This window comes from Oncorhynchus kisutch, linkage group LG18 (assembly GCF_002021735.2).
Source record: "Oncorhynchus kisutch isolate 150728-3 linkage group LG18, Okis_V2, whole genome shotgun sequence".
NCBI lineage: Eukaryota > Metazoa > Chordata > Actinopteri > Salmoniformes > Salmonidae > Oncorhynchus > Oncorhynchus kisutch.
In genome coordinates this window covers 37,244,914-37,267,596 of record NC_034191.2, presented here as the reverse complement: position 1 = coordinate 37,267,596, position 22,683 = coordinate 37,244,914, and the positions used below count along the sequence as shown (strand labels likewise).

Here is a 22,683-nt window from a genome sequence, read left to right as displayed (position 1 = left end):
ATTGGAGACAACATGGGTCAGCATCCCCGTAGAACGCTTTTGACACCTTGTAGAGTCCATTTATATATATTTTTATTTAGTGGTGTAATGACGTTTTAACTCATCCAAGTGGATAATAAAAATAACAAATAAGTTGTTGCGGAAGTGACGACATTACGGAAACTACAGTCTCAGCTATCGTAGATGAAATTGTAGTCCACAAATAAACGGCAGACTAAAGACGTCGACGAAAAGGTATAATACATAAATCAGTATGACATTTAGCCTTGGGATTGTAGTACTTTCTTGCGTGTTGAGGACTAGCTGACAATGGCTAGTTAACGTCGTTAGCTGGCTAGCTGTTTGTCAGCCATACTGTCTGTTTATAGCGAGCGTAGCTAATTAGCAAGCTATCAGATGAACTAAGGAGTTCTGGCTATTTACATAACTGGCTATTTACATAGCTAGCTGTCGAATAAAAATATAGTTAGCTATGTGTTTCGCTATTTCGTTTGTCGCAGTCGTGTTATAAAATGAGCTTCCAAACTGCTGTAACTAACTAGCTCCTGTAACGTTGGTAGTTAGCTAGTTTACATTACTGTACAGCGAGCCAATTTACACGCCCAAAACAAGAGTGGGGTTTTATGTCAATACATCGAACGTTAGCTAACAAACGTTAGGTATGTCAAGTTAATTACATCTGAAGTTGGGAGTTAGTTTAGTAGAAGTAGACCTAACACACAGTCACATAGTTAACGTTAGTTAACAAACATGTCTTTGTTCATTTCTGAATCTGTCAACATTGATATCCATACTATGTTTTCCTCCACTACTGTACTGTACTGATTAATAACACTGCCCCTGCCCAGGGTTTCCCACACTCGGACCTGGGGCCCGCCCTGGGTACATGTTTTGTTTTTTTCCCTAACACTACACAGCTGATTCCAGTAATCAAAGCTTGCTGATGAGTTGGCTATTTGAATCAGCTGTGTAGTGCTTGGGCAAAAACCAAAATGTGCACCCAGGGGGGGAAGTTTGGGAAGCTCGTCCTAGCACAATAATGGACAAAATCAGGGTTTCCCAACCCTCTCCTTGGCCCACACAGTGTTTAACCCTACATTGGCACACCAGATTAAATTAGTCAAAGCCGTGATGATTAATTGACTAATTGAATCAGGTGTGGCAGTTTAGAGTTAAATCAAAGAGGAAGAGAGGCACAACTCTGCGGAAAATCTGTCTCCCACCAGCAAGCGGTGTTTTTGTATGGAGGTAAATGAGTGTTGAATTTGGTCAACAAATAAAATGTATGGCTTATTTGCTACCTGAGGTTTATTTTTAATTAGAGGTTTTGTAATGCTGGAGTTGTGTGTACTGATAAGTAGGACATGTGTCATCCCGGCAAATTGTCTTAAGATTGCTATGCATATTCAAATTGGCTCTGTCAGCCAAAACTACCAAATGCTCCCATCTAAAGGTGAATCGATTCTCAATTGCGGTACGGTTCTTGAAACATAAAGCCCTTTAACACAATCATTTCACAAATGCAAAATATACACTTACTGTACACTGTTTTTAAGCGGTTTTAGCACAGTATTTTTCAGCGACAACACTTTAACAAAACCTCCCCGACCAGAAGATTATATTGTCAATAAGCGCCAAAGGTAGTTATGCATGGGCTATCCCCCTGCCCTTGTGTTGATGTCCTCGGAATAACATGTTGAACTGGTCGAACCACCCAGAAATTACAAGCTGAGTCTTTCCCTTTGTTCATGTAGTCTAGCTTATTCTGCTTTTCGCTAGATTCTCCTTTTCGTTAGGAGAATCTATCTTAATTTACAAGCTTCACAAAATGTAGGTTCAAGTGGCCTCTGCCCACACTGTCGTAAACAACACAATTTGTATGAATTCGTGTCATGACAAGTCTGTGTGCGCTGTAATATGAATAACACATGGTTCTCTTTGTCAGGTTGTAGTCCTATTCTTTCCTAACAGAGAAAAGGGGCATGTCAATACTTGGCAAAATATGCATTGGTCACAATGGCTTTGGCATTTTGTAGAACTTTAGTTGATTAATATGCTACATGGTAGAGGTCGACCAATTAATCGGAATGGCTGATTAATTAGGGCCGATTTCAAGTTTTCATAAAAATCGGAAAATCTGTATTTTTTTTTTACACCTTTATTTAACGAGGCGAGTCAGTTAAGAACGTTCTTATTTTCAATGACGGCCTAGGAACAGTGGGTTAACTGCCTTGTTCAGGGGCAGAACGACAGATTTTTACCTTGTCAGCTCTGGGATTCAATCTTGCAAGTTTACAGTTAACTAGTCCAACGCTCTAACCACCTGCCTCTCATTGCACTCCACGAGGAGCCTACCTGTTACGTGAATGCAGTAAGAAGCCAAGGTAAGTTGCTAGCTAGCATTAAACTTATCTTATAAAAAACTATCAATCATAATCACTAGTTAACTACACATGGTTGATGATATTACTAGTTCATCTAGCGTGTCCTGCGTTGCATATAATCGATGCGGTGCCTATTTGCAGAAAAAGGACTGTCATTGCTCCGTGTACCTAACCATAACCATCAATGCCTTTCTTAAAATCAATACACAAAAGTATATATTTTTAAACCTGCATATTTAGCTCAAAGAAATCCAGGTTAGCAGGCAATATTAACCAGCTGTAATTGTCACTTCTCTTGCGTTCATTGCACGCAGAGTCAGGGTATATGCGATAATAAACATTTTGTTTTCGAAATGCTAGTTTCTGGATTCGATCATATTAATGAACAAAGGCTCGTATTTCTGTGTGTTATTATGTTATAATTAAGTCTATGATTTGATAGAGCAGTCTGACTGAGCGATGGTAGGCAGCAGCAGGCTCGTAAGCATTAATTCAAACAGCACTTTCGTGCGTTTGTGAAATGGCTAGCTAGTTAGCGGGGTGCGCGCTAATAGCGTTTAAAACGTCACTCGCTCTGAGACTTGGAGTAGTTGTTCCCCTTGCTCTGCATGGGCAACGCTGCTTTGAGGATGACTGTTGTTGTGTTCCTGGTTCGAGCCCAGGTAGGGGCGAGGAGAGGGACGGAAGCTATACTGTTACACTGGCAATACTAAAGTGCCTATAAGAACATCCAATAGTCCAAGGTATATGGAATACAAATGGTATAGAGAGAAATAGTCCTATAAATACTATATTAACTACAACCTAAAACCTCTTACCTTGGAATATTGAAGTCTCATGTGAAAAGGAACCACCAACTTTCATATGTTCTGAGCAAGGAACTTAAACGTTAGCTTTGGCACATATTGTACTTTTACTTTCTTCTCCAACACTTTGTTTTTTTATTATTTAAACCAAATTCAACATGTTTCATTATTTATTTGAGGCTAAATTGATTTTATTGATGTATTATATTAAGTTAAAATAAGTGTTCATTCAGTGTTGTCATGTAATTGTCATTATTACAAATACATTTAATCGGTGTCGGCTTTTTTTGGTCCTCCAATAATCGCTATCTGCGTTGAAAAATCATAATCGGTCAACCTCTACTACATGGAGTTGTCCTTGTATTCTGTGGTTAGACTAGCCTATCATTAGCAGGATCATAGTGTCACATGGATATGGTAAAACATGTACCGTCCGCCTCTCCAGTGTCAGTAACAGCACAATGTTATATAGGCCTGGTGCCGTGATTGGCTGGAGTTCTGATATGAACAGTGTGCCAATGGAGGGTGTGTACCAGTGCATTACTTTGAGGGCTGTTGAATTTGAGAACTGCTCTGTTGTTGTGAAATCTCGCTACTGCCTTTTGAATGCCACACTGCAGTGGAGCCATCTCTCCCTCTTCTGTGTTTCCAGCTACTTTCTCTACTCCTCCTCACCACCCTGTCTCCTCAGGCTGCCGGTCCTAATGTGGAGGCGGAGCAGAACTTGTGTTGAGCACGTGCCTGTGTTGCCATGGGGTCACCCCCCTTGTTCCTGCTCCTCCTGGGCCTGACCCCTATGCTCCGCCTGACTGTTCATACCTTCCACACGTCCGCCCTTCCCCCGGCTCCCACTCCCTCCTGTGGGCCGGGCCAGTCCTGGGCCGTCCGGCTGCACACAGACTCCGAGCTGCTGGATGCTGAAGGCTCCACCCTTCACGAGCTGGCCAGCAGGGTGGCTGAGCAGGCTGGCCTGGAGAACAGGGGCCAGATAGGGCAGCTGGAGGGCCACTACCTGCTCTGTGCCGGGCCTGAGGAGGAGGGCAGGCCGGGGGACGTGCTGGCAGCCCACCCTCATGTGCTCTGGCACTCCCAGGAGCAGGTCCTCAGCCGCTCCAAGAGGGCAATAGCCTTCAACGACCCCAGATACCCATTACAGTGGCACCTGGTGAGAATTAGGCCTAATCTGTCTTCTTATTTTTCTTCAGAACTGTCTCATAGCGAAACAATATTCAGATCTACTGAATATATACACGTATAACCTATAGAATATTCAAATCTACTTACTGCACACTTATAGCATATAGAATATTCAGATCTGTAAGAATGCACAGTATTTTTTAAACTGTCGGCTATATGCCACGTTTATTTTCAATGTCTTCAACTCTGTAACCTTTGTCACTTCCCTGCTCTTCTCCTCCTCTCCACCCACCCACAGCACAACAATGTCAGGGAGGGCATGGACATCAATGTGACTGGTGTATGGGAGCACAACATCACAGGGACAGGGGTGACAGTGGTGGTCGTTGACGATGGGGTTCAGCATACCCTCCAGGACATTCAGCCAAACTATGTGAGTTTCATACTGGCCACATCTAAGCCTATTTCCTTTTGAAGCTTTTTACTATTAAAATGGGTAAGCTGACGCACACCCCAAAGTCTTTTGTAGAGGTTCTGACTTACGGAGAGTAAACTATAAAAAAGAAAGTAGGTCACAGACTCTAATTATTCTCCCAAATATGTTATGGGTATCGCAACCAACATTACGGCACACAGTGCCTTCAGGGTTAGGGTTCAGTGCACCGAAGAAGGCACAGTGTGCCATAACATTTTTGGGAGCATAATTAATGGCTTTGTTTCTTTTTAAAGCTTTTTGCTAATGTCATCATGTAGTATGTTCTTTTCCAAATTCACATTCTCACATGCTTTATTCTTGAGAAATACAAATGTTCTCGTGCTTCATTCTGTCCCTTTAGAGTCCAGAGGGCAGTTATGACTTGAACTCCAACGACCCGGACCCCATGCCCCACCCGGACGCCCGCAGTGACAACCACCATGGCACGCGCTGCGCTGGGGAGATCGCCGCTGTCTCCAACAACAGCTTCTGCGCTGTGGGCGTGGCCTATGGCAGTAAAGTGGCAGGTACATTGTGTGTTTGGAAAGCATGGTTATGGTAACCGTCAGAAGATTTTACAGGGTTGTATTCATTAGTGTGCACACCTTAGTAAATAGTTTTGCATGGAAAATGAACATTTGTGTTGCTTTTTGGACAAGATCAGGTAGTCCCTCTCTGTTTGTCCTTTTCTTCCGTTTGGTGCCTAGGGGGGAATTCAGACCAAAGATAGGCGCGCATAAATTGAACTTTTCTCTCTACGAGTATTCTGATCTTGAACGCATGTGATAGCCAGCTAAACGTTTGGGGTGGATATCATAGAAATTGAGGTGCCAGAGGTGTACACCGTATTCTGACCTTGACTTAATTCCCTTATAATTCCACCACCTTTACGCGCAAGGAAACCATGACTAATGTCGAGCACCATTTCAGTTCCAAGTAGAAAAACGTCTATTTCCAGTAGTAATGACACCATTCTCCATGCATGGTAATGTATAATTGATAAGAGCTACAGTTGAAGTCAGAAGTTTACATACACTTAGGTTGGAGTCATTAAAACTCGTTTTTCAACCACAATTTCTTGTTAACAAACTATAGTTTTGGCAAGTCTGTTAGGACATCTACTTTGTGCATGACACAAGTAATTTTTCCAACAATTGTTTACAGACAGATTATTTCACTTATAATTCACTGTATCACAATTCCAGTGGGTCAGAAGTTTACATACACTAAGTTGATTATGCCTTTTAAACAACTTGGAAAATTCCAGAAAATGATGTCATGGCTTTAGAAGCTTCTGATAGGCTAATTGACATCATTTGAGTCAATCGGAGGTGTACCTGTGGATGTATTTCAAGGCCAACCTTCAAAGTCAGTGCCTCTGCTTGACATCATTGGAAAATACAAAGAAATCAGCAAAGACCTCAGAAAAAAAATTGTAGACCTCTGCAAGTCTGATTCATCCTTGGGAGCAAATGCCTGAAGGTACCACGTTCATCTGTACAAACAATAGTACGCAAGTATAAACACCATGGGACCACGCAGCCGTCATACCGCTCAAGAAGGAGACGCGTTCTGTCTCCTAGAGATGAACGTACTTTGGTGCAAAAAGTTCAAATCAATCACAGAATAAAAGCAAAGGACCTTGTGAAGATGATGGAGTAAACAGGTACAAAAGTATCTATATCCAGTGTAAAATGAGTCCTATATCGACATAACCTGAAAGGCCGCTGGAAGAAGCCACTGCCCCAAAACCGCCATTAAAAAAGCCAGAGTACGGTTTGCAACTGCACATGGGGACAAAGGTTGTACTTTTTGGAGAAATGTCCTCTGGTCTGATGAAACAAAAAATATAACTGTTAGGCCATAATGACCATCATTATGTTTGGAGTAAAAAGGGGAAGGTTTGCAAGCTGAAGAACACCATCCCAACCGTGAAGCACGGGGGTGGCAGCATCATGTTGTGGGGGTGCTTTGCTGCAGGAGGGACTGGTGCACTTCACAAAATAGATGGCATCATGAGGTAGGAAAATTATGTGGATATATTGAAGCAACATCTCAAGACATCAGTTAAAGTTAAAGCTTGGTTGCAAATGGGTCTTCCAAATGGACAATGATCCCAAGCATACTTCCAAAGTTGTGGCAAAATGGCTTAAGGACAACAAAGTCAAGGTATTGGAGTGGCCTATAGAACATGTGTGGGTAGAACTGAAAAACGGTGTGAGAACAAGGAGTCCTACAAATCTGACTCAGTTACACCAGCTCTGTCAGGAGGAATGGGCCACAATTCATCCAATTTATTGTGGGAAGCTTGTGTCAGGCTACTCAAAACATTTGACCCAAGTTAAACAATTTTAAAGGCAATACTACCAAATACTAATTGAGTGTATGTAAACTTCTGACCCCCTGGGAATGTGATGAAAGAAATAGAAGCTGAAATAAATCATTGTCTATCTACTATTATTCTGACATTTCACATTCTTAAAATAAAGTGATGATCCTAAGACAGGGAATTTTTACAAGGATTAAATGTCAGGAATTGTGAAACTGAGTTGAATGTATTTGGCCAAGGTGTATGTAAACTTCCGACTTCAACTGTAGTTAAATGAGTATTCGTTTGGAAAAGGGGATTGTAATTGCAAATGTTTAATAAGCATTTCGCTACACCCGGAATACCATCTGCTAAATATGTGTACACAGTATTTAAAGGGATGGCTTTAGATAAATGTGCTGAAAACCCCATAGAATAAAAATTCCATGAGGAAATCTGTTGGCCAGCAAGTGGGAGGGTTTTCAGCAGTTGAATTAATTGTATTCAGTGCGTGTAAGGGAGCCACTCCCAAAGAGCTCGCTGCGCACCTGCATAAGGTACAGCTGAATACCAAATACTGAGAAATGCTTAAATCAAAACATGAAGGAAGGGCAGACATTTCCTAAGGCTGAATTGGGCCCCTAGTGAATACAACCCTGGTCTGGTTAGGTGCTGAGGAAACTGTCATGGCCCTAGTTTGGTGTAGTTTGGTGCTATCAGATTCGTATGTTTTGATGTCCTTTCTTCATGTCATGTTTTGTCTGTTCAGGTATCAGAGTCCTGGATGGGCCGCTCACAGACAGTATGGAGGCGGTGGCTTTCAACAAGCACTACCAGATCAACGACGTCTACAGCTGCAGGTACAACAGCGAGTAGCTCAGCCTCACATGACTCTGAACATGCTTGGTTTGCTTATAATCTCAGCATAAATCAAAATATTAACCGGAATATACAGCCAAACACAGTTCTAAGCATGGTTATAAAGATATGCCCTTCTCTAGATTTTTCCTCCGCTGCTCTTTAGTGGCTGTAGGAAAAATGTGTCTGACTCAACTGTGCTCTCCTCTTCCCATTCCTCCTCAGTTGGGGTCCTGACGATGATGGCCGCACTGTCGATGGACCACACCCCTTGGGCAAGGTTAGCGTGGATACAAGACACAACCCATTTCTAACATGTTTTGCCAGTCCTAGGCTGCATTCCAAACACTTGAGCACACCCTCAACCCTCAAATTAAGTGGACACTTGTGATGACGTGTGACGAGTTTACACTTGCAGGGCAAGGTGCGAGGGAGGAAGGAATGATTTTTAAATGGACCACCCTTGCCCAGAATTGTCACTCGTTCATCCCTCGATGATTGTTTATTTTCATCCACCGGTAGCTTGTGGGTGCTTTATATGCGCTACAGTCAATTATGATTGCATGTCTACTATATTAACTATATAATTATTAATATATGTCTACTGTATGATAGCTAGCATTAGCCTGCCTAGCTGGAACTTCTGAAGAAGGATTTTTTTTTTTTTCTACAATTTCCAAAAGCTAACCTAACAAAAACATTACTTTTGCGAGACGTGTTTGTGCATTAGTAGCACAATTTCGAACTTATTTACATTCGTTTTTAATTACACTTGTATGTTGACTTCGCCATATTGACGTTGAGGTTTTAAGTCTTAGTGGATGTACATTCATCACGAAATGAATTATGGGGAGTTTCAGGCCCCGAAGTGAACATAATAATAATTGTACACTCGCAAACTCGATCAAAAATAAATGAATTTCTGCACCACTCTTCGGTACCAGCAGAGGGCAGTATATTGTTGCTGTCTAAAGGGAACGGTTTTGTGTGAGTGTCTTATGAGACAAAAAAAAAGAGAACACATCCCTTACACACGTAGATGCACATATATACACACACACACACACACACACACACACACACACACACACACTCTTACTCGAGACAAAGTGTCTGGCTTTTTCTGTCCAATTTCGTTTCCTAGGTGTGCCTCACTCCCTGAATGGCTTTGGCAGGCACTGTGGAAATGAATCAGAACCACCGAATCCCCTCAGCCAGTCCTCATGGTCTAATAAAAATTTGTGCTAGCTGCGGCTTCCAGCTTTTCACAAACCTAAGAATGGCGGTATACACACAGGATATGAATATAATGACATACACTGACTATACCAAACATTAGAAACACCTTCCATGGACCCTACAAGGTGTCAAGCGTTCCACAGGGATGCTGGCCCATGTTGACTCCAATGCTTCCCACAGTTGTGTCAAGTTGGCTGGATGTCTTTTGGGTGGTGGACCATTCTTGATACACATGGGAATTTGTTGAGCATGAAAAGCTCAGCTGCATTGCAGTTCTTGACACAAAATGGTGTGCCTGGCTCCTACTACCATACCCCATTCAAAGGCACTTAAATCTTTTGTCTTTCCCATTCACCCCTGAATGGCACACATACACAATCTCACGGCTTTAAAATCCTTCTTTAACCTGTCTCCTCCCCTTTATCTACACTGATTTGAAGTGGATTTAACAAGTGACATCAACAAGGGATCACAGCTTTCACCTGGTCAGTCTATGTCATGGAAATGTTTGGTATACTCAATATTGATTATTCAGGTATGACTAGGTCTGTGAATGCTGCTATGTACTCTGGTTGGCTGTATTAGTCTGCAAGAAGTTACTAGGCGTGACTAACTGAAGCAAATGTTTCCTTGTTTTGGCCTGTAGGCGGCGCTGCAGCACGGAGTGATTGCTGGCAGACGGGGCTTCGGCAGTATCTTTGTCGTCGCCAGTGGCAATGGGGGCCAGTACGAGGACAACTGCAACTACGATGGCTATGCTAACTCAATCTACACTGTTACCATTGGTCAGTGAATAGGAGCAATGTTGTCTGTCTCTGTGTCTGCGTGTTGAGTGTTTCTAACCGTGTGTGTGTGTGTCTCTTGTAGGAGCAGTAAATGAGGAAGGGAAGATGCCCTTCTATGCTGAGGAGTGTGCCTCCATGCTGGCTGTCACCTTCAGCAGTGGGGGCAGAACGCTGCGTAGTATTGTGAGTCTACTGCTAGACACACACACACACACACCATCTCGAAGGAGTTTTCACACATAGTTCTGAGCTATAGTTTGAATCCGAGTTCGGTTATTTGTTACATTGTCTTTTTCTTTCTTCCATGTGGTCCGTTTGGGTTCACATTGCCAAATGTCAAACCAACTAAAATGCCTAAACTACCACCTGTTCATGCAAGTCCATGATTTATTGGGGATTTAATGTGAGCATTTTTCTATCTATGATTATCAAGAAGCATAACTTGTGTGTACCAAACCTCATATTGCTCTCGCTTTGGTCTTCCAACAACATGCAGGAGTAAACAGTGCAATAGCCACTCTAACTCTGACGTGAATAGGCAATTTTCCATAGCCTATATCCCAGCCCCCCTCTCCCCTAACATGCATCGGATGTGCTCATAAATGCACTGCTACTTACAGAATGTCTCAGAGATACCAAGTTATGGTACTGCGTGCATTTCATCAAACGCTCTCAGTCAAACAGACAATAATACTGCGCACCTCTGGTGCTTTTCCTGTGTTTGGTCCAGACTGCATTCTCACCCGCAGTGAACTGCACCGTGGTACCAATGGAATCCCCCTTACAAAGACTTGTGCCTAGGCCCTTAAGACATAGATTGAGAAAGTTGGGTTTGGGTTTTAGGAAGCTAGAGAGAAGCTAGAGAGGAGAGATGTAAGGCAAAGCTCTGTTTGCTGCTGTTTGTTGCCATCTCCTGGGTGACATGGCTTGCCGGGTGATGTAAGCCCTGGGCCAAAACCCTCAACTGGCATCCGGAACTTCCTGAAAAGCCAAATACACCAGGCCAAGTGGTTTTAGGGCTAGGCTCTAGCTCTTCTACCCTGTCGCACAAGTGCTCTGCTCATACGGTTTGTATTCCACATGGCACTCTATTCCCTATATAGAGCACTGCTTTTGATCAGTAGTGCACTATACACGGAACAGGGTTGCATTTGGGATAACACCACTGTATCCACCCATCAGCCCAAACACTTCTAGCTGCCATGTGCTATGCTGCAGTGCCACCAATGCTATGCACCATTTCCCTCATTACATTCCCGACCAGGGCTGTCTTCCGACCAGGGCTGTCATCACCTAGGATCAAACACCCCCTAGCTGTGTGTCTGTGACCAACGCTCCAGAGAGGTCCCTTACTCGTCTAGGAGACGAGCTGTTTAGACAGCACTGTCTGCATGGTCTGGATCTGTACTGCATGGCTGCGTCACAAATGCCTCCCCATTTCCTTTCATAGTGCATTATATATTTAATATTATTTAATCATTATTTTGACAGGGAGTCGACCAAAGTCTCTTTTCCAGATGAGTCCTGTATAGCACCACAATACACATCAAACTACACATTCATATACACACATTAAAATACAGATTATCATTCACAACAATACACGGAAAGCAAAACGCAATCATTAAAAAACAGACATTTTTCAGTACAAAGGTCCCCTAACAACTGTCTGAAATGCCCTAGAGACACCAATTCCTCCAATTTTGAAAGTGTATTGTAGATCATTCCACATGTAAGGTGCAAAACAAAAACTAAAAGCCGATCTACCCAACACAGTGGAGCTGGAAGGGATCTCCAGAGTTCGCCATCCCTGAGCACCGGGTCCAGTAGCCTGTACATCTATAGGTTCACAATGAGGTACGGTATGGCAGAAGTTTATGCAAGAGGGCTTTATCGACAAAAAGAGCGCAATGCATCGATCTACAAGACTTCAAGGAGGGCCAGCCCACATTCTGAAACAAAATGCAATGTGTACAGAACCCATCACCCGTAATAGAGCACAAGGCGCTATGATAAACAGCGTCCGATGGCTTCAATAAGGGTGGCAACTGCATTCATATATAAACCTATATAGGGAATAGGGTGCCATTTGGGACCATATTTGAATGCTGCACACTTCATATTATGCTCATAAGCTACGACATATGCAACAATCCACGCTATACTCTAACCCAAAACTCTACACGCATCACAGAGCTTGTACGTTATTCTCTCTTTGTTTACATCAAATATTGAACCCATGACTATCCAGGGTATTTTCCTATAGGGAATAGGCTGTCAAATGGGACGCAGCCATAGTAATTTCTCTCTATTGGGAAGGACTGTGGGATCTATGCTGGTATGCAGGTCTGACATGCCTGAGCATGTCAAAGATCATGTTTACCAGTGAATCCATCAGCAGCCCTTTTTCTCTCTGTCCCTGTATTCATATCAATCTCTCTCCCTCTCTCACCACATCCTGTCTGTTAGCACTTCTGTCTACTTTTTCTCATCGTTCAGCCCCTCCATCTCCAACTCTCCATCTTTTCTGGCTTTTCCCTCTTCCTCCCTAGTCGTCCCGTAGCTCCTTACCACTGACTGTTTGTAATGGCGTGTGAGATTCGTATACATGTTTATGACTCTTCTCTGTGTGTGTGTACTGTGTAGGTGACATCAGACTGGTCACTGCAGCAGGGCACGGGCTGTACTGACGGGCACACGGGCACCTCGGCGGCGGCACCCCTGGCGGCTGGCATGGTGGCTCTGATGCTGCAGGTCCGGCCCTGTCTCACCTGGAGAGACGTGCAGCACATCATCACCTACACAGCCACACAGGTACAATGTACATGACAACAGAGTGACGTCATCACCTACACAGACCCACAGGTACAATCTACATGACAACAGAGTGACATCATCACCTACACAGCCACACAGGTACAATATACAGTACCAGGCAAACGTTTGGACACATCTCTACATTGTAGAATAATAGTGAAGACATCAAAACACATATGGAATCATGTAGTAACCAAAAAAGTGTTAAACAAATCAAAATATATTTTATATTTGCCTTGATGACAGCGTTGCACACTCTTGGCATTCTCTCAACCAGCTTCACCTGGAATGGTTTTCCAACAGTCTTGAAGGAGTTCCCACATATGCTGAGCGCTTGTTGGCTGCTTTTCCTTCACTCTGCAGTCCAACTCATCCCAAACCATTTCAATTGGGTTGAGGTCAGGTGATTGTGGAGGCCCTGTCATCTGATGCAGCACCATTACTCTCCTTCTTGATCAAATAGCCCTTACACAGCCTGGAGGTGTGTTGGGTCATTGTCCTGTTGAAAAACAAATGATAGTCCCACTAAGCGCAAACCATATGGAATGGCGTATCGCTGCAGGATGCTGTGGTAGCCATGAAAGTTAATTGTGTCTTGAATTCTAAATAAATCACCAGTGTCACCAGCAAAGCAAACCCACACCATCTCCATGTTTCACGGTGGGAACCACACATGCAGAGATCATCCGTTCGCCTACTCTGCGTCTCAAAAAGACACAGCAGTTGGAACCAAACATCTGACATTTGGGCTCATCAGACCAAAGGACAGATTTCCACCGGTCTAATGTCCATTATGCGTGTTTCTTGGCCCAAGCAAGTCTCTTCTTCTTATTGGTGTCCTTTAGTAGTGGTTTCTTTGCAATTATTCGACCATGAAGGCCTGATTCACGCTGTCTCTGACAGGTTGATGTTGAGATGTGTCTGTTACTTGAACTCTGAAGCATTTATTTGGGCTGCAATTTCTGACACTGGTAACTCTAATCAACTTATCCTTTGCAGCAGAGGTAACTCTGGGTCTTCCTTTCCTGTGGCGGTCCTCAGGAGAGCCAGTTTCATCATAGCGCTTGATGGTTTTTGCGACTTCACTTGAAGAAAGTTATTGACATTTTCCAAATTGACTGACCATCTCTTAAAGTAATGATGGACTGTCATTTCTCTTTGCTTATTTGAGCTGTTCTTGCCATAATATGGACTTTTACCAAATAGGGCTATCTTCTGTATACCACTCCTACCTTGTCACAACACAACTGATTGGCTCAAATGCATTAAGAAGGAAAGAAATTCCACAAATTAACAATGCACACCTGTTAATTGAAAGGAATTCCAAGTGACTGCCTCATGCAGCTGGGTGAGAGAATGTCAAGAGTTTGCAAAGCTGTCATCAAGGCAAAGGGTGGCTACTTTGAAGAATCTCAAATATATATATATTTTTATTTGTTTAACAGTATTTTGGTTACTACATGTGTTATTTCATAGTTTTTATGTCATCACTATTAGTTTGACTATTTTCTATATTGTAGAATAAAGAAAAACCCTGGAATGAGTAGGTGTGTCCAAACTTTTGACTGGTACTGTACATGACTACAAAGTGACATTGTCACCTACATGCCCTCGGAAGCACACTTCAGACATACAGTGAGGTCCAAAAGTATTGGGACAGTGACACAACTTTTGTTGTTTTGGCTCTGTCAATGACTGTGTTAAAGTGCTTTAATTTGAGGGTATGTTCATCCAAATCAGGTGAACCATTTAGAAATTGCTGTACTTTTCCTACATAGTCCCCCCCCATTTGTTTTTTATAGGGACAGATTAATTTACACTGAGTGTATAAAATATTAAGAACACTCTTTCCATGACAGACTGACCAGGTGAAAGCTATGATCACTTATTGATATCACCTGTTAAGTCCACTTCAATCAGCGTAGATGAAGGGAAGGAGAAAGGTGGGTTAAATAAGGATTTTTAAGCCTTGAGACAATTGAGACATGGATTGTGTGTATGCCATTCAGAGGGTGAATGGGCAAGACAAAAGATTTAAGTGCCTTTGAACGGGGAATGGTAGTAGGTTCCAGGCGCACCGGTGTGTCAAGAACTGCAACGCTGCTGGGTTTTTCACACACAACAGTTTCTTGTGTGTCTCAAGAATGGTCCACCACCCAAAGGACATCCAGCCAACTTCACACAACTGTGGAGTCAACATGGGCCGGCATCCATGTGGAACGCTTTCGACGCCTTGTAGAATCCATGCTCCGATGAATTGAGGCTGTTCTCAGGGAACAGAAGTAGTCAAAAGTTTAGTATTCGGTCCCATATTCATAGCACGTAATGAAGCTTGTGACTCTACAAACTTGTTGGATGCATTTGCTGTTTGTTTTTAATTGTGTTTCAGATTATTTTGTGCCCAATAGAAATGAATGGTAAATCATGTATTACGTTATTTTGGAGTCACTTTTATTGTAAATAAGAATACTTCTACATTAATATGGATGCTACCATGATTACGGATAATCCTGAATGAATCGTGGATAATGACGAGTGCGAAAGCCACAGAGGCACAAATATCATAACCCCAAGACATGCTAACCTCTCACCATTACATTAATGGGAGGTTAGCAATTTTGGGGGGTATGATATTTGTCCCGATACTTTTGGTCCTCTAAAATGGCCCTCTGTGTACCAAAAAGTGCTGTAATTTCTAAACGGTTCACCCGATATGGATGAAAAGACTACAGTTAAAACGAACAGTCTGCACCTTAACCTCATAGTGCTGGAGTACAAAGAGAGAGAGAAAAACTCACTGTCCCAATACTTTTGGACCTCACTGTATGACTCACCTTGTTGTACTGTATCATTAATCACTGCTACGCAGGCACATACAGTTCCTAATTGAGAGTGTGTGTTTCTGTAGTATGATGTGCAAGGGGACTGGAAAATCAATGGAGCGGGCTTCCACCACAGTCACCAGCACGGCTTCGGCCTGCTCAACGCCTGGCGGCTGGTCAACGCTGCCAAGGTACCACTCCACCTCACTCACTTCCTGATGTCTCAGCAGCACACTCATGTCAAGCTTAACCAACTACACTACTGATACAGTATTGGTTGGGATTTTCTTTCAGCTAAGTTTATATTCTGCTCATTTAAAAAGACTGAAGGTATACATGTGGAAAGTGTTTTTGTGTGTTTATTAATCAGGTGTGGGAGATGGTGCCATTCCTAGTGTCCTATCAGAGCCCAGTGCTGAAGGAGGAGGCTCTTGTCCCAGCCTATCCGGAGCAACTCAACCTAACCTGGAACGGTTGGTAGAGTTTGTGTGTGTGTGAGAGAGTGATCAACCAAGCGAGTCTCGTAATATGCAAGTATTTGCTGTTTCTCTTCTCTCTGTCAGTGCTCTCCAGAGAGACCCTCCCATGCAATCAGCAGTCTGCCCTTATTAGGCAATGTTCTTCAGAGTCTCTCTGTCACTGGGCACACTGACTGAACTATGGAGGAGAGAACACCCCTTCCCTCTCTTTCTCTGTATTTCTCTCTTCTCCCTCTCTGACACACACAGTGACATCACAGCAGAGATATCTGTATTCCTTCCTCCCTCTCTTTTCTAGCCTCCCTGTGGCCTCCTGGCCCAGTGTATTTAGCCTGTGTGTTGCCTGTTCTGAGGTCAGGAGCAGTGTGTTTCACTGTTTTAGCACAGCAGTGAGTGTGTGTGTCCAGTCTCACGTGACTAGGGTTTCTAAGGACAAAGCAGAGGAAGAGTTGCTGACAAAGACTAAATGTTTTAGTCCAAGTGAAACATCTGTTTTGAATGAATGAAATTCGTGATGCAAATCGACTTTGTATTTATACATGGAAATTCTGTTTCCATTCATTGAAAAGTAAGCTAGTTTTGGTTATTCCCAAAGATACATGAAGCAGGTTGTTATGTTAAACTACTCTATCGCTAGGCTATTTGTTGTCCTTGTTGCTATGTGTTTTGGCTGGTCCGTTAGCTTAAGGTCCAGCGGTTAGTATGAGCACTCGTTCCTTCCCATGTGAAAACGGAAGACTAGAGTTCCAATGTTCAGTCCCAAACGTTAGATTCCCGAAAGATAGTGACGTGTTGTTACTGAAAAGAAAAACAGTCGTTTAAAAGTACAAAAAGTTTCAAATGTCTGAGATGTTTGCGCTAAATGTCAGGAGAGGAATGTATGGGGTGCATGCCAGGCCAGCGTTGATGAAATGGCAGAGGTTTTAAAACTGTGCGTCCCAAATGGCACTCTTTTCTTATCGTGCCCTACTGGACTCATAGCGCTCTGATCAAAAGTCATGCAAATATGTATGGTAACGTGTTTTTTTGGGATGTAGCCAAAATCACTGGCTTTATACATCTCCCCGTGTGTGTGTGTCAGAGAGGGAGAGAATAATGCAGTACCAACAAAGCATAGCCAGAGCCTTTGGCCTGATATTTACTGCCATTGTGTTGATTTTAGCTTTGAGACGATTTATGATATTGGTGAAAAAGCTTATTTCAGAGCTGGAGCATTTGGGTTGCAACAAGTTTGTGCTTGATATAATTTAAAACGTGTATGAAAAGGCAGTAACACACTCTTAAGACCCACCAGTCGTGATTGTGTGGAGGAAGAGTGAGATTCTCATGACAGGTCACTGTCTGTGTGGGAGGGTCTCTGAGGAACTCTTACGAGTCCAGTCCTGTATGTTTGGAAGAAGATGGCTGGAATCCAAGAAGTCCTTTCCCCCTCCCAACATCCTGCTCTACCCCTATACACTCTACCCCTCTCTCTGCCCCCCTTCACCGCCAGTCTCTCCCTCCACACCTTTGTATATCCCTCCCTCTTCATCTCCTTCCTTGGCCCTGGGAAGTGTTTTTCCCTACATGGTAGTGGAGCATTAAGGCCCATTAGTAAACAGGGGCTGAGGAAATGCCAGTGAATTACAGTACGCTGCTGCTGCAGGTCAGGAATCCAGAGAGAAAGGGAAGAGGTAGTCCCTCACAGGAGTCACCAACTCTGTCTGCTCTTTGTGCATATTCTAGGACTGAGACATACTGTATTCCTCTGGGGTGGGTGGACGTTTTACTCTACTTGTGAGTACCAGAAGTCCTCCCAATAATTAGCTGTAGAATATCAGGCAAGAGAGCCATTGCACAGTGGATGGTGTAGTGAAACTGTTGAAGGCTTTGGGGGGTGGAACAAGATTGAACAGAGGTGAAAACAAGATTGCAAATGTCTGGGGAGTGTCTGGGGCAGATGCATATACTCCATTTAGTGTGAAACTGTATTTTGTGTCTGGGGCAGATGCATATACAAAATACAGTTTCACACTAAATGGATTGTCTGGGGCAGATGCATAGACAAAATACAGTTTCACACTAAATGGATTGTCTGGGGCAGATGCATAGACAAAATACAGTTTCACACTAAATGGATTGTCTGGGGCAGATGCATAGACAAAATACAGTTTCACACTAAATGGAGTGTCTGGGGCAGATGCATATACAAAATACAGTTTCACACTAAATGGAGTGTCTGGGGCAGATGCATATACAAAATACAGTTTCACACTAAATGGAGTGTCTGGGGCAGATGCATATACAAAATACACTTCCACACTAAATGGAGTGTCCCTACATGTCCTTCAATTAAGATTGGACCTATGGGCTCCCAGAGTAAATGTCTATCACGTGTGTCCACATCAGACCCTTCACTGTTATAGTTTCCATTGGCTCATCTGCCCCCCCCCCCCCCCCCCCTCACTCTGCCATTCCTATGGAAGGACATATAGTCATGTATTAGGGTCTCTGTGCTCCTCTCACTCCAGTCACTGCAGCTGACCTCAGGCAGTCCGGGATGCAGACCTTGGAGCACGTGTCTGTCACCTTGACGCTGGTCCATTCTCGCCGCGGCAGCGTGGAGATCGCTCTGCTCTGCCCCAGTGGAATGACCTCACTCATCGGGGCGCGCCGTGCTCTGGACACGTGAGTTTGCACGCACACACACAAATCAAATCAAAGTTTATTGGTCGAAATGCTTGTTTCTAGCTACAACAGTGCAGTAAAACAGATGTACACGCTTGTTTTAGTTTTACTCTTAAACGTATAACAGCCATTGTTTTGGCATCCTTGCCTCTGTCCTGTTGCGTGTTACTCCAGGGATACCTCGGGTTACTCAGACTGGACGTTCTCCACTGTGCGCTGCTGGGGAGAGGGAGCCGAGGGCCAGTACAGGCTGCAAGTCTCTGACCACACTAAGGGTCAGTCTCTGTCTGTCATTCACTCGCCTGCCACTGACCACTACAAGACCATATCTACACTATGAGCTCATTCATCCCTCTCTGTCCTTCTGTCCTTCTCTCTTTGTCCTTTTGTCTCTTTCTTTTAGAAGAGCCTGCGTGGCCCCTGGGCTCTCTGAAGCACTGGAAGCTCACTCTGTACGGCTCCTCTCTGTCCTTCGAAGAGGTCAAGGAGAGACAGAGGTCAGGAGACACACACCACTGTTAAAACAGCAGCCTGGGTTATATAAATGGAACATATATTGTTTGTTTCTGGATCCTGTATTTTTAAAGGGAAGGGATGTTTTGTCATTGGTGCTCCCATAGTGGATGTGAGCATTGATTGGTTGTGTGTTTTGATTGACAGTGTGGTGGAGGAGGCTATGGGGGGGCAGTATCTGGACAGCAGTTTCTCCCTGCCCTGTCCTGCAGGCATGGACATCCCCCCTGAGACGGTCAGCCCGTTCACATCCAGCAGCCTCAAGGTATGTTACGTGCACATACACACACGCACACACACAATATATGCCTCATTTTGTAACTTCCTCTCCCATCACCATGTCTTTGTGTAGTCTCTGCTACTGCTGGGCTGCTTCGCACTCTTCTGGTCCCTGTACTACACTCTGGAGGTGACCCTGGCCAACCTGGACTTTAGAGGGCTGTGTTGGTGGGACAGGGGGACGCGGGGCTCCCACAGGGGGCTGGAGATGCTCTGAGCTGGAGAGAACTGTGTGTAGGACTAATCACTGGAGACGCTGCCACATAACACTGGAGAAAACCTCTTCCCTCTACGACCTCCCACCCTCCGTTCATCAGTCTAGGCCTGCTGTGAACCCAGGGGGGCAAACTGGACTGGACTGGAGACTGAGCTATGTGGGCTGGAACTGTGATCTCACTGGCCCCACCCATCGCTCCCCAAGCCTGTGGCCTTGTATCAGCGTTGCAGAGACCCAAGCCTGTGGCCTTTTATCAGCGTTGCAGAGACCCAAGCCTGTTGCCTTTTATCAGTGTTGCAGAGCCCCAAGCCTGTGGCCTTTTATCAGCGTTGCAGAGCCCCAAGCCTGTGGCCTTTTATCAGCGTTGCAGAGCCCCAAGCCTGTGGCCTTTTATCAGCGTTGCAGAGCCCCAAGCCTGTGGCCTTTTATCAGCGTTGCAGAGCCCCAAGCCTGTGGCCTTTTATCAGCGTTGCAGAGCCCCAAGCCTGTGGCCTTTTATCAGCGTTGCAGAGCCCCAAGCCTGTGGCCTTTTATCAGCGTTGCAGAGCCCCAAGCCTGTGGCCTTTTATCAGCGTTGCAGAGCCCCAAGCCTGTGGCCTTAAATCAGCGTTGCAGAGACCCAAGCCTGTGGCCTTTTATCAGCGTTGCAGAGACCCAAGCCTGTGGCCTTTTATCAGCGTTTCAGAGACCCAAGCCTGTGGCCTTTTATCAGCGTTGCAGAGCCCCAAGCCTGTGGCCTTTTATCAGCGTTGCAGAGCCCCAAGCCTGTGGCCTTTTATCAGCGTTGCAGAGCCCCAAGCCTGTGGCCTTTTATCAGCGTTGCAGAGCCCCAAGCCTGTGGCCTTTTATCAGCGTTGCAGAGCCCCAAGCCTGTGGCCTTTTATCAGCGTTGCAGAGCCCCAAGCCTGTGGCCTTTTATCAGCGTTGCAGAGCCCCAAGCCTGTGGCCTTTTATCAGCGTTGCAGAGCCCCAAGCCTGTGGCCTTTTATCAGCGTTGCAGAGACCCAAGCCTGTGGCCTTTTATCAGCGTTGCAGAGACCCAAGCGTATGTGAGTAAGTGTACTGCGGGGGAGCAACCTAAACCCTCTGGATCTCTCAGGACCCTCCGGTCTCACCTAGCAGTGCTATAGAGGTGGTAGTTTGGCCTGGTCTTTGGGTTGAAGTGTGTATCACTAGTTTGGTTCAGTCCCTTACCTGGGTATTTTACTGTGGGATTAGATGCATGCTGGACAACCAGACAGAGCAGCACTCCTGGGGTGGTTTCCTGGACAATGATTATCCTGGACTAAAAAGCAAGATCAATTACGAATATCCGTTGGAAATGCTTTTTAGCCCAGGATTAGGTTATAGTCTGGGTCCGTAACCGGCCCTTGCAGTTTAAGTCAGTCTTCCAAAGTTTATTAGGTGTGCACCATGGGAAGGCATTACAATGCTGTGCGTGTGATTTTGTTTTAAAATGTAAATGGTTTTGGGAATGTGTGACGGTGTGTGAGTGATGGAATGCTCTTGAGATTATGGCTGCTTTTTAAATTATTTATTTTATTAATAGGATTTGTTCAAATGTTTGCATTGTAATTTCAGAAAATGTCTAATACTGTGTACGAAACATGAAACACCTTCCTAATATTGAGTTGCCCTCAGAACAGTCGATTTGGACTCTACAAGGTGTCAAGCATTCCACAGGGATAATGTTCCAAGTTGACTCAAATGATTCCCACAATTGTCAATTTGACTGGGTGACCTTTGGATGTTAGACCAAGTTGCTTTTGGTGTATATATATATATATATATATTGCAACGATTTTAGATGGTACAATGATTACCGACACTATTCCGTGCTTGTTTTCTCACAAACTGAAATTGAGCGAAAAGTGTAGAATTTTTGCAACTGGAAATGAATAATTTCCACTAGATAACACAGCCACGAATTCAGAACAGCTTTCCCATTTTGACAACAGATTACGTTCCGGTGGGAGAAATCAGTATGCAAATATCGCAGCCAATCCCAACACTAGCGACTAACTGATACTGTGAAACACTTTCATTCCACTATTAGCGCCAGATATATTATGGACATTTTTCTGAAATTACAATGCATAAATTCAAAGAATTCCTATCTGTAGCAGTTTTAAAGCTACAATATGTAAGTTTTTGGGCGACCGGACCAAATTCGTATAGAAATGTGAGATCATTCATTCCTGTCTAAGAAGCGGTATATTTGTTCTATGTGTGCTATTTCTATGAGTTATTGCTTATTTTACTTTGGGTTTTGTACACTAACTTTAAACAGCTGAATATACAATATTTTTGATTCTGGAAAATATATTTCAAAGCGGTTTAGATGGTACGGTGGTTCTCTACACAATGACTGCTTGTTTTGTCATAAACTGAAATTACGCAAACTATTCGTATTTTAGCAACCAGGAAACGATGGAGCGATTTCTGTGCATCTTTTAAGTTAATTATTTGTAAACAGACCTCCTGTATGGAATGTTATTTTGTGCAGACTGTTATACATTTTTCCAGTACTTGAACTTGATTTGGGATCTGAGTGTGGGGTTGAATGTTTAAAAAAATTTTTTTTATCAACTGTAATTTGTGTGTGTTGTACATCTATATATCAGAGTTTGATGATTTTTATGAACTGAAACATATTAAAGATTTTATTTTTATTTACTGAACTGGAAGCCTGTGTTTTGCTGTGCAAGTCACCGCTTGACTGAGTAAAATGAATAAAGATTGTTGATGGAAGTTTCCGGGTGGATCCTTTCCATAATTTCCCTTAAATAAAAAAGGGAAAAAAGTTTCAATATCATTCTTGAGTCCCACTATCGCTGGCGTGTTTTGGACGTCTAACCCTTGTTTAAACTGTGTGTCTGTGTTTTTAACGGGGGCAG

General features: G+C 43.8%; 1 protein-coding gene across 6 annotated transcripts; it reads left to right on the top strand.

Moving 5' to 3' along the window:
* Positions 1-148: 148 nt before the first annotated feature.
* LOC109908979 (proprotein convertase subtilisin/kexin type 7) lies at positions 149-22,540 on the top strand. 6 transcript variants are annotated; one of them, XM_031795966.1, is made up of 17 exons: positions 153-234; positions 2,351-2,384; positions 3,882-4,355; positions 4,626-4,760; positions 5,164-5,329; positions 7,880-7,970; positions 8,194-8,248; positions 9,854-9,992; positions 10,075-10,175; positions 12,639-12,806; positions 15,718-15,822; positions 16,002-16,104; positions 18,621-18,777; positions 18,952-19,052; positions 19,181-19,274; positions 19,438-19,555; positions 19,643-22,540. In XM_031795966.1, exons 3-17 carry the CDS (start codon positions 3,942-3,944, stop codon positions 19,784-19,786), a joined length of 2,091 nt encoding a protein of 696 aa, XP_031651826.1. In that variant the 5' UTR covers positions 153-234; positions 2,351-2,384; positions 3,882-3,941; the 3' UTR covers positions 19,787-22,540. The 6 variants fall into 6 exon arrangements, with proteins under 6 accessions (XP_020363393.1, XP_031651826.1, XP_031651827.1 ...); XM_031795967.1 differs by having other exon boundaries at positions 2,348-2,384; positions 3,843-4,355; XM_020507807.2 differs by having other exon boundaries at positions 156-234; positions 2,348-2,384.
* Positions 22,541-22,683: the final 143 nt, after the last annotated feature.